The 12,725-nt window shown below is 37.2% G+C and overlaps 1 protein-coding gene across 3 annotated transcripts; it reads left to right on the top strand.

The window, feature by feature from the left end:
• The first annotated feature begins 14 nt into the window (after positions 1 to 14).
• Positions 15 to 12,725, top strand: LOC139763825 (non-structural maintenance of chromosomes element 3 homolog). Of its 3 annotated transcripts, none has more exons than XM_071690141.1 (8): positions 15 to 148; positions 548 to 644; positions 2,690 to 2,839; positions 5,765 to 5,863; positions 6,194 to 6,368; positions 6,621 to 6,715; positions 6,899 to 7,030; positions 12,142 to 12,725. In XM_071690141.1, the coding sequence occupies exons 2-8, from the start codon at positions 624 to 626 to the stop codon at positions 12,142 to 12,144; spliced, it is 675 nt and encodes a 224-aa protein (XP_071546242.1). In that variant the 5' UTR covers positions 15 to 148; positions 548 to 623; the 3' UTR covers positions 12,145 to 12,725. The 3 variants fall into 3 exon arrangements, with proteins under 3 accessions (XP_071546242.1, XP_071546240.1, XP_071546241.1); XM_071690139.1 differs by lacking the exon at positions 12,142 to 12,725 and adding an exon at positions 10,888 to 12,119; XM_071690140.1 differs by lacking the exon at positions 12,142 to 12,725 and adding an exon at positions 10,888 to 12,119 and having other exon boundaries at positions 44 to 154.

Raw genomic sequence — 12,725 nt, 5'->3', positions numbered from 1 at the left:
CGTTTGAAAATAGTGTGAGGGTTTGTGTGGAAGTTGCGCGTCTTGGTATGATCTTCTGAAGGTTTGAACACCGGGTTGGCAACGGTGGTCAACAAGCCGCGGGAGAGGAACAACAGAAATCTTTCTCAAGATACACGACTCATTTTCTGTAAATGTATTAGTTTTTTTGTTTCCCCTCTAATCCCCACGTCGAAACTAGATTTAAGTCTTGATTGTGTGCTAGTGTAGTGTTCCTAGGGTACAAGTGGCTTAGTTGTGTGTGGTGTTATTAATCGTGGTTCAAGTCCAGATTTGCTCCCCGTTCCTATGAAGTATTGTATGGAGGTTTAGTGGTTTTGTTGTGTGCGACATTAACTGTGTTAGAGTGAATTTGATGTGCTCTAGCTATGCCATTCTCGTTCCAAACATTGATGTGAAGCTACTATCAAAAAAAAAAAGGGGGGGGGGCCATACTGTTTTTGTAAATTGAAAGCACTGTGACTACAGATATGTTTTAGCACTTTCCAGGAACAAGGTTTCTAATCCAGTACCTTTTTTTTTCCCCCAGACCACTGTGATCAGGAGTTATTAATATGGCATAGAAATAACCTGATGAAATAAGAAAGGCTCTCTGCAGACACATTATGCCTCGACTTCCTCCTAAGGTACGTAACTTCTTGTTTTCAGGGAGGAACAGTTTGGAATTAGGAGTGGTAGAGGAGGTGTAGACCAGATGTTTGCTCTGAATAATTTATGTGAGAAATACAGAGAGAAAGAGTAGGGTTTGTGTGTTGCATTATGGACACAGAGAAAATGTATGTTAGGGTTGATAAAGGTGACTTTTGGAAGATTTTCCAAACATAAGTTGGGTGATGAAAGCTACAGGAAGCAGTAAGGAGTTTTTCTAGAGAGAATGGGGCATGTGTGAACAAGAAAGTATGATGTTGAGTGGTTCTAGGCAAAGGTGGGTCTGCATGTGTGTTGTCACTTTGTTTAATCTCTTCAGTGATGGGTTGATTAGGGGAAGTAAATGCAAGGATCTTGTAAAGAGGAGCAGGTCTCCAGTATGCTAAGGGTCGGGGTTGCTGTTTGCAGATAGCACAACTCTACCTGGTTTCAGAGTTTGGGAGAAAGAGTGAAAGGAGGGAGCTGAGAGTTGTTGCATGTAGAGCTAACTTTAAAGTAGAGAACTTGGAGGAAGTGAAATGTTGTAGATACCTGTGTGTGAACGTGACAGTGGATTGAACTGTGTGAGCAAAAGTGAAGGATATGGTGGGTGATTGAGCATATGTCCTGGATGTGTTGAGGATTGTGTGGTTATTAGGGTCTGTTAGGCCAAAGAGATGTCTGATGGGATAGTTTCCCAACAGTGTTGTGTGGATGCAAAGGGAAGTTGCTGTAAATACTAAAGAGTGGAGAAAGGTAGATGTTTTGGAAATAAAAAGCTTAAGAACAATATGTGGTGTGAGGAGGATTTATTATTGTTTGGAATGATAATGTAAGAAAGAGGTGTGGTAGTAAGCTGATTATTCTTGAAAAAGGTGAACAGGATGGGCCTAAATGATTTGGACAAGGATTTATCATTGAAGAGAGACAGTCTAAGAGGACATAGGCATTAGAAGTGATGGGAGTAAGTGGGAAGCCAAGAGAGAGATGGAAGAATGGATTGAAAGAGGCTATGAGTTATCAAGGCTTGAACATGTGGGAGGGTGTGTGGTGTGTCTGAGATAGAATGAAATTAAGTGATTTATACAGGGGGCAGTGGGTTGAACTAAAGTATACGAAGTGGTGTGGGGAAATCACAGAAAAGTCTTTGGTACTTGGCTGTGAATAGATGCTTTGGTCTTGAGATGTATTATATATAACAGCTCAAGAGTGGATGTGAACAAATGAAATATCTGTGTGCTACTTATGATGCTGTGAGTCTGCTGGATGGTTAAACAGGGACATGAATTTTTACCTTTCAATTAATGTGTGCCACTGCTGCCTAAGAGCACATTGATTGATGTGTTCTGCTGTTTAAGGTTAAGGAACTAGACCAGGAAAGAAACAAGCTTCTTGCTCACTAGATCTTGAACCTCAAGTCCCTTATTGTCCCGACTGTTTTCACAATATCTAAATACCGTCATTTACTGATAAAAGTGGCCATTATTTTCTGTTCTGGTACAGACTTTATATCAACCACACCATTACATTTACTGAAAGTTCATGATTAAAAACAGTAAAACCAGCAACAATGTACAGTTATGTAATAACGTCTTCATCATGGTGCATTCTTTTAATTGTGACTTTTCTAGCTTTTTCAAGCGTACTCTCATCCTAAATTATAGATTTCTGCTAAATGATCACATAATGTTTGTTTACCTATTGTGTCTGCAAGGGAACTCATAAGAAACTAGCCTTCTTGTTATTTTCATATGAAGCTTATCTCTACAACTTTTCCAAGAATGAAGTCCTTAGTATCAGTGGCTACAACTGTTATCATCACAGGATTAATTAACTACTCATTCATCCATTGGAGATAATTAATACACCCTCAAGGGTATGTGCTCCACCAGTTCAACAACCTTGCTTTGAACCAATGTTCCTCTACTGATTATCTGATTCGTTATCATGTTTCTCCATGATTCCTTCATGTTCATCTAGAGTTGTACCACCAAAGGACCCTTTTGCTTTGTATGAAAAATAATGTTATTATTGTTTATTATAGATAAACTACACACAGCATGAGAGTGATGAGAATGATGAGGAAGAAGAAACTCAGAGCCAGTCTCAGAGGAAAAGCCAGCTGTCATCTGAGGCTAGAACCAAATATGCTGGTCTTGTTTGCAACTACTTGTTAACAGCCGAGTCTAAGAAGGTATACATAAAATCTTTTGATATTATTTGAAATCGATAGACATTCATTTATTCTGTAACCTAATGTTGATAGATACACTTTGTTGAATGTCGTTGAACATTTTATAACATGGCATTTCTTATCTGAAAGAGCTATAAGATGCTCTGTTATACAGTGTTTCTCAAGGAAACATAATAAACTGTCCTTTGTGTGTGTGTTTAATTGTATGTGTGATTACCCATTTGTTCTTACCCTTATAACATGGAGGGAGGTTTTCTATTCATGGAGCCCTATGGCTGCCATCTTTTTAACTCGCAACTTTTTTATAGCTTTTCAACCTTTTCTGCTGTTTTCAGAGAACTTGTTTCTTTCAGCTACCATTTGATAGGTTATCTCTGGTCATGGAGAAACATGGATACCTAACATAGGAGCCTTTGCACAGATCCTGCTTGAGCTCAGTGGCATCTATTACTGATTTTGATCTACGAGAATTACCAACAATTGTTCTGTATCCCCATTCAGAGGATTTCTGTTTTTTATATACCTAGCATTAAGTGAATGTTATTAAGTTTTAATGGTGTTTTAAGTTTTAATGGTGTTTTAATGATGTAACATAATCCAGAAAGTACATTTATCAAGAATAAAAGGTGAAATATTAAATTTATAAAAACACAGGTCATAATTATGTAAATGGTGCTTTTGATAATTGAAATTCGGTAGATACTATTTATTTGGGTTGCAGCTTGGCTTTACCTATCTTTTCTTCTATGTCAGAGACCAGCAGCTGTATGATCTTCATATTGAGTGTTGATTTGGTTCTTTTATGTACAACTAACAGAATCTGTTTTATAATGTTACAAGAACATCATCATTTTTTACAAAACTCTTTGCAGTCAGTGCTGTAATTGTGATAATGGTGTAAGTGAATTATTTCCCATACGTCATCATAATTACATTGAAATTTCTACTATACTTGGTGCGATAGTGATACGCATTTATTAGAAACCATACTTCAAATTTTGAATTTTGATAATTTCCTGGGCAAGCAATATGTGGTACAATACTCTCTCATGATGCTGCACTGTGGCAGGGAGCCACAGCTTTCAGTCAGCCATGTGATCACAAATGCAAACAACCCTTGCTCTACAGTGTACTGTGTTGCTTGCATTTCTTGTATTTTGTGTTTTGGTTTTTTTGCATTGTCATGTTTACAAAATGCCCATCTGTTTCTCCTACTTCTGGCAAGAAGAAGAGGAAGGCAGTTACTCTTGAGATGAAATTAAAGATAATTGCTCAGCATGAAGTTATACATGAGGCACCAAGGAAGTTCACAGCAAAGAAACACTTTCTCATAAAATAGGCATTGTGTTAGATGATTTTGTCCAAATGTAGGGTAATTAAAGTGTTCTGAGAACATTTCAGGTAGGATATGCTAAGCTATGCATAGTGATCAATAGGTTAGGTGTACAGTATTAAATGTATTTTCAACCTCCAGTGGATTTATCGGAACGTAACCCCATCATAAGTTGAGGAGCATCTCTACTCATGATATTACTGAAAGGATTCTGATCAGTATATATAAAGTATCTATCAGTATTGAGTATGTGGACAGCTCATTTACTGGTTTGTGACATGGAAGAAAAATGCAGAATAAGCCAAGTCACTGACTACAGTGAAAAATCAACAAGTATTTGCCAAATTCTGATCTAGTTCATAGTTCATTCACAAAGATTCCTTGCTTTTGTGTGGGCTATAGATAAGAGTTGTGCGGAGGAGGGTGGATGTGCTGGAAATGAGATGTTTGAGGACATGTGGTGTGAGGTGGTTTGATCGAGTAAGTAATAATAGGGTAAGACAGATGTGTGGTAATAAAAAGAGTGTTGTTAAGAGAGCAGAAGAGGGTGTTTTGAAATGGTTTGGTCACATGGAGAGAATGAGTGAGGAAAGATTGACCAAGAGGTTATATTTGTCAGAGGTGGAGGGAAGAAGAAGTGGAAGACCAAATTGGAGGTGGAAAGATGGAGTGAAAAAGATTTTGAGTGATCAGGGCTTGAACATGCAGGAGGGTGAAAGGCGTGCAAGGAATAGAGTGAATTGGAACGATGTGGTATACCAGGGTCAACGTGCTGTCAATGGATTGAACCAGGGCATGTGAAGCGTCTGGGGTAAACCATATATGTATATGTGTGTGTGTGTACATATATGTATACGTTTAGATGTATAGGTATGTATATTTGCATGTGTGGACTTGTATGTATATACATGTGTATGTGGGTGGGTTGGGCCATTCTTTCGTCTGTTTTCTAGCGCTACCTCACTAACGCAGGAGGCAGCGACAAAGTATAATATAATGACATATACCACAGTTATAGATAGTTATTACATCTCAAACAGGTTCCCTCTCTGGACCATAGGGCAGAGGCTCACTTGGACTGTTTTGTTTGTTTGCTTTATTGGTATAAGTATCACATATACGAAAAAGTACAGAATGAAATGAAAATAGTATTGTGCATCATAAAAAGAACTGATCAAAAATCTGGACAATTTTGTTAGAATTTTGCCAAGACAGAATTTATTAGTCATTGGTTCTGTTATTCTTAATTTGTGTACACTTACCTGTATTTTGACATTGTGCATATACTTAGGGGTACAACACAGTGAAACCCTATTTTGATGGATCCTTTGTACCTCATCAGATCAATATTAGGACCTAATGGAAAAATCCTTAAATTCCATTACATTGTGATTTTAGTCTAAGGTTCACTTTTAACTCAGTGGGCATGGGTTAAGGATATGCCTAAGTGACTGAAAGAACTGTATGTGCCTATTCATGCTATGGAACTGGGAGTAGGTTTCATGATGATAGATAAATAGAAATGGATGCAGAATATTAGAAAGACTTGTCTGTAACTTTAACTTTGTACAGAGATTCCAAAATTTTTTCAGATACCTGTAAGGAGAGCAGATATCCGCAAAATTGTGTTGAAAGAACATGGACGACATTTCTCTGCAGTTATGGCAGAAGCAGCAGTTATGTTGAAAAAGGTAAGGATATGATGATGTGTACAAGTGAGGCCACTTCTTTGTATGCTCCTGATGTTGCCTCACAGATGCAGGAAATGGTGAATATGTATGAAAAATAATAAATTCAAGTCATTAGCACATTTTCTGTTTACTCTCATTTCATTTTATAGTACATGGGATGGAGTAGGTGCATAAAGCTAGATATGTAAATTTGATATGGTGTTGTCTGACCTATTTATTTGGATGTTCAGGTATCTTTAACTGATTGGTGAGAAACATGATTTTCCTTGTAGCTTGCACCTGTCACAAAACTGAAACATTTGTCTAATATACATATTTAATTTTTTGCAGGTTTATGCTTACAGAGTAGTTGCATTAAAAAAGAAAAATAATTTCATCTTGATCAACAACCTTGGTACCAGCTACTCTGATAATGACAATTCATCAAATAATGAAACTGCCAAGATGGGCCTTCTTACAGCAATACTGACTGCCATATTTATGACTGGAGAGGTAATGCAGGAAGGTGAGAACCTTAAGTAGTAGCTCCTTTAATGTTGTTTTCAAATTCTTTCATTCTGTTTGCCCTGTATTTGTGCAGCTCACATGATTATATAAAACTTACAGACTGTTTTCCCTCCTTTTTTGAGGTAGAGAACAAATGTTGGTCATTTTGCACATCTCATTAGTTTAAGTCTGATGTGCTGTACATTGGAAACTTGCAAGATAACTTTCTCCATTGACTTTTTGTATTTTATCTGCTGTTCTTTGTTTTAAGGTCCTATGCGAGAATACCTGAAAAAGCTCAGTGTTGATGTAGACACAAAAGAAGTTCATCCAGTATTTGGAAACGTTTCAAAACTTATATATCAGGTGAGATGAAGTGGTACATCATTTACAATTTCTCTTTCTTTTTTTTCTTTTTTTTTTCTGTAGTGTTACATGCTGTTATTACATGTATGTTATGCCCTAGAAATAAAGATGATTATGTGCATTTATATGTGAAGTGTATAAAGATGATTACAAAAACTAAAGTTATATTTTATACTTTTCTAGGAATTTGTCAAACAGAAATATATAGATATTACTCAGGACACAGCAACAGATCCACCCACCCGTGAGTACCGCTGGGGAGAGAGGGCCCACCAGGAGCTCTCCAAGAGGAATGTAATTGATCTAGTTTGTAAGGTTAGTTATCTCTTTTTTAGTGCAGGCTATGTAACTGGCAGAGGATCATAGGGTGAATGCTAGGTATTTTTTCTGCTTCCCCTGAAAATTCCTGAGCCATTTCTACCCACTTCAAGCTATGTTTCACTTAGAACTGGAACATCAAGGTTTCTCTAATCGAGCATATTACCTATCTGTCCCATCTTTTATCGTAATTACAACATACAGTCAGACACCCTAGCATAAACCTTCATTGACAAAACCTCACATGGCTTTTCCTCCTATCCTTCCCTTTTATGTATTTATTTACTATACTTTGTCGCAGTCTCCCGCATTAGTGAGGTAGCCCAAGGAAACAGACGAAAGAATGGCCCATCCCACCCACATACACATGTATATACATACACGTCCACACGCCCATATACATACCTATACATTTCAACGTATACATATATATACATACACAGACATATACATATATACACATGTACACAATTCATACTTGCTGCCTTTATTCATTCCCGTCACCACCCCACCACACATGAAATGACAACCCCCCTCCCCCTGCATGCGCACGAGGTAGCGCTAGGAAAAGACAACAAAGGCCACATTCGTTCACATTCATTCTCTAGCTGTCATGTATAATGCACTGAAACCACAGCTCCCTTTCCACATCCAGGCCCCATAAGTCTTTTCATGGTTTAACCCAGATGCTTCACATGCCCTGGTTCAACCCACTGACTGCACGTCAACCCCGGAATATCACATCGTTCCAATTCACTCTATTCCTTGCACGCCTTTCACCCTCCTGTATGTTCAGGCCCCAATTGCTCAAAATCTTTTTCACTCCATCCTTCCACCTCCAATTTGGTCTCCCACTTCTCCTCGTTCCCTCCACCTCTGACACATGTATCCTCCTTTGTCAATCTTTCCTTACTCATTCTCTCCATGTGACCATACCATTTCAAAACACCCTCTTCTGTTCTCTCAACCACACTCTTTTTATTACCACACATCTCTCTTACCCTTTCATTACTTACACGATCAAACCACCTCACACCACATATTGTCCTCAAACATCTCATTTCCAACATGCCTCGCAACCATATAACATTGTTGGAACCACAATTCCTTCAAACATACCCATTTTTGCTTTCCAAGATAATGCTCTTGCCTTCCGCACATTTTTCAATGCCCCCACAACTTTCGCCCCCTCCCCACCCTGTAACTGACTTAGTCTACCATGGTTCCATCTGCTGCCAAATCCACTCCCAGATATCTTAAACACTTCACTTCCTCCAGTTTTTCTCCATTCAAACTTACCTCCCAATTGACTTTTCCTTCAACCCTCCTGTACCTAATAACCGTGCTCTTATTCACATTTACTCAGCTTTCTTCTTTCGCTCAGTTTACCAAACTCAGTCACCAGCTTCTGCAGTTTCTAACCAGAATCAGCCACCAGTGCTGTATCATCAGCGAACAACAACTGACTCACTTCACAAGTCCTTTCATCCACAACAGAGTGCATACTTGCCCCTTTCTCCAAAACTTGCTTTCATCTCCCTAGCAACCCCATCCATAAACAAATTAAACAACCATGGAGGCATCATGCACCCCTGCCCCAAAGACATTCACTGAGAACCAATCACTTTCCTCTCTTCCTACTCGTACACTGCCTTACATCCTCGATAAAAACTTTTTACTGCTTCTAGCAACTAGCCTCCCACACCATATATTCTTAATACCTTCCACAGAGCATCTCTATCAACTCTTATCATATGCCTTCTCCAGATCCATAAATACCTTCTCCAGATCCATAAATGCTACATACAAATCCATTTGCTTTTTTAAGTATTTCTCTCATACATTCCTCAAAGCAAACACCTAGTCCACACATCCTCCACCACTTTGAAACCACACTGCTCTTTCTCAGTGTTATGCCCTGTACATGCTTTCACCCTCTCAATCAATACCCTCCCATATAATTTCCTAGGAATTCCTTCCTTTTTAAAACATGATAATAAAAGAGGATAGGGTTCCCAATCTCCCTTCTCACTGTAAATTGCTTTATCCTTGTCTCCAGTGATAATATATAGTTGAAATTAGCAAACATATGAACAGTGAAATTGAGAGAGGGATATTGGTTTAAAAAAAAAACAATTAGCAGGGTGCTGGGATGAAAGTCTTTTGGTGTGGTGTGGTCATGTAGAATGGATGGAAGGTGAGAATTTAGTCAGGAGAGTTAATAACTATTTGTCTGTCTGTCTATCTCAGATGCCTGTTTCCAACTGGAATAGAATCTCTATAACTAGTGAACTCCATTGCCACTTCTCAGCCTTTAGTGTGTCACCCATAACAGGCCACTGGCAGAGGGCAATTCTAACACAGGGAAGAGAGGTAGACTGCATAAGAGATGGATACTGCAGAGAGAATTATATTGGGCTAAGGTTATTTCAGATGTCTCAGGATGAAATGAAAGTGTTTTGTGCATAGAGGTGGCATGAATGGAAATATTGGTCTCACAACTCAATTAGTGTACAAATAGAAAAAGTAGTACTTTATGTAAGTCAGGAATTTCATGATTCAATTTAATACACTGCTCATAGATTGAAAGTGTGTATTATTGCTATATGATCCTGTATATACTTCATTTTCCTTATGGATTGGGAATAGGATTAATGATGATAGATAGATGGATGGATAGATAGGTAATAAGTTTAGTCTGAATGAGAGGGCTGACCAGGGTGTGCTGGCATGATATGGAGTATATAGAAACGATATGAGTTTCAGTACATTATACACGACAGTATGAGATTCTATTCCTGATGCTCTGTCTCAAATGTTGGAAAGGCAATTGGTTATGAAAAAAAGAAATAAGCAGTTATCGCTAATTAATTATGTTTGTATCCAAATGATGTTTGCCATACCCTTAATTGGGAAGATCATTCAGTGTACACCCAAGAAAAAAATTATCATCACCCAGGAAAAAAAATATCATTTGAAATTGGTTTTCATGCATCATGTTTTATTTGTGGAAAAATACCTGGCAGCATGGTGCGTTGTATAGTCTTAGAAGGCAGATGATATGATTTGCCACCTTTGTAACCCTCTGGTACTGAGAATGGAAGGATGCAACTTGTAAGACTGACTCATGCTGGCTGACATACAATTTCCCCACTATGAATGAGTAAAAGGATTTGTTCTGCATGTTGATCCTGATGCATAAATTTTCTTTTTTTTATATATATATGTATGTATGTGCAGCACTCCATATTAAAGTGATGAAACAAGTGTCATGACAAAATCTTAAATGCATACACTTGCAGTCAGCCATGAACACGTGAAATATTACAATTTTCCCAGTCTGTTTAAAGTTTCCTTCCTTACCTTTATCAGAATCTTTATCACCTCTACATATGCATATCTGTTTGTGCATAATTTTGCACTTTCTTATCACACAGTTGTATTTCGTTGTGCAAGTAATTTGCACATATAACGTGCACAGCAATATGCCAAGGTAATTTTTCAAGTGTTTGTTATCCAGCAACACAGACTTTTCATGCATGAAGATGGTTTCCACGTGAAATGTTTAGAAAAGGCTGTACATTTGACCTCCTTTCATGAATGTAGGAAAAGGGAAATGTTAGTTGTGACATAGTTCCCAGGAATACCTTTTAATTGCTTTTAAGAAAATTGCCTAAAAAATATTTATGTCACGCTTCATACTTATTTACATATTGAGATTTGGTCACAAATCTCATCCTTTTCCTAATTGAGATACTTAGAAATGATATGAGACCAGAGGTAATTAATCACCCTTCACACCCAGTTACTCATTGAGATTTTGATTGAAAATCTTTGTCCTTATCCTTGGTCAGGTATATGGAAATAACATGAGACCAGAAGTTTGGACATCGCAGTGGAAGATTGTACTAAGAGAAGAGAATGGGCCACAGGAGACAAATCCAGAACCCAGTAGATCACACAATTCTTAGATTTTGAATTCTGCTTATTTAGCCTGCGTTCTTGGTTTTCACAAGTGTTTCATTTTGATTTAGATGCGTAGTTATTAGTAATTTTAAGGTTATTGCCTTCAGTTAAATGGTTATGGTACACAGATGTGTAATATCAACTGTGTAGGTACTAAATTTTATAAGATTGTAACAAATATTCCCATACTATGCCTTTGGACTCTGGATTCCATTAAAATTAAAGAAACAGACTTTAATATCATCAAAATCACAGACTAACTGGTTTTAAGATTATGTAACTAGATATTTAAGACTAATGTTTCATATTATGCACATGAAAAAACTTCATGTTGGAGATGACCACAAAAATTGCTCCTTAGCGAACCAATTATGATTTCTCACAGCTCATTTAGTTGTCCTAATTGATGACCTTGTTTTGCACTTGTCTGACACCCTGTTTGTTGTAGGTGACTAAAAGGGGTGAGAGCGAGTGACTGGAAATCCTCTCCTCCAGTTTTTTATTTTCCAAAAGGAAGAACAGAGAAGGGGGCCAAGTGAGGATATTACCTTTAAGGCTCAGTCCTCTGTTCTTACCGCTACCTTGTTAATGCGGGAAATGCCGAATGTATATATATATATATATATATATATGGAAAGCTGTGTAGGTATGTATATTTGCGATAATGATACAGTAAGTCATTACTTCACAACCATTGTGCCATAACTGTTACTAGTGTGCTATGGCACTTTTCTGATTAGAAAAATTTAACATATCTCTGTCGTAAGCAACAACTGCAATGATTATTTTATGAAAAGGTACCTTATAACTGTGGTGTTGTACTCAGCATGTACTTTGAGAGACATGAAGCAATAAGCAAAGGCTAATATTTGTTTATATACTCACATCTAGTTTGAGAGACATGAAGCAGTAAGCAAAGGCAAATATTTGTTTATATACTCACATCTAGTGCCTATGTATTATGGTATTCAAATTGTTTTGTAGATCACTTGAATTACATGTTATTAGAATGTCACTACATTTGTTTTGCTATACTTATCATGTGTTTTTCGCAACCTCGCTAACGTGGGATAAGTTAGATGTGTATGAAAAAAAATAATCATGTGTTTGTGTAGAAAAATTTTCATTTTCCTTCCTTTCAGTGAATAATGGTTAGTAACAGAAGAATACTGGCAAAATTTAATTCATTATGCTGTGAGGATCAAGCAGACTTAAGAATGTGAAATGAAGTAAACAAGGTTGAGAAGCCCTGCATGAAGTGATGTGTTGGAAATATTACATAGAAAGATAAAAGTGAATGTATGGGTGGTGAATTAACAAGGATAGGCATGGATTCTCAGTATGGTAATGCTTGAAGGTATGTAGTTATACGCTTTCCTTAATCCAGTTTCTTTTTTGTGGAGGACCTTTTGTTTGTATCTTATTGATAGTTTCTTGGATTCTTTCAAATATGTTCTTGCATAAGAAAATGGTGATTGTATTTACATGCAACAGCAAAAAAATAGAGGGCACATATTGAATTCTTATCATGGAAAACCCTAAACAGTAGTGATATTAGATCATATAATTTGATAGAATAAGAGTTTCAGACAAAAATGACATAAAAAAAGTGTAGAAAATGGTATTTTATATAAAAAAGTGTAGAAAATGGGTTTTTATCCCCATTCCATTGCTCTGTGCAGAAACTTTAACTGGAGAAAGTGGTTTAGAATTTAAGTTTTTTTTA

This window comes from Panulirus ornatus, chromosome 48 (genome assembly GCF_036320965.1).
Source record: "Panulirus ornatus isolate Po-2019 chromosome 48, ASM3632096v1, whole genome shotgun sequence".
Lineage (NCBI taxonomy): Eukaryota > Metazoa > Arthropoda > Malacostraca > Decapoda > Palinuridae > Panulirus > Panulirus ornatus.
Note: the sequence above shows the minus strand (reverse complement) of the source record. Positions and strands in the feature narration are given on the sequence as shown.

Coding starts and splice junctions, on each gene's coding strand:
- LOC139763825 (XM_071690139.1), top strand. CDS start 624: ATGCCTCGACTTCCTCCTAAG. Junction 2,840..5,764: donor TAACAGCCGAGTCTAAGAAG/GTATACATAAAA, acceptor AAATTTTTTCAG/ATACCTGTAAGGAGAGCAGA. Junction 5,864..6,193: donor CAGCAGTTATGTTGAAAAAG/GTAAGGATATGA, acceptor AATTTTTTGCAG/GTTTATGCTTACAGAGTAGT.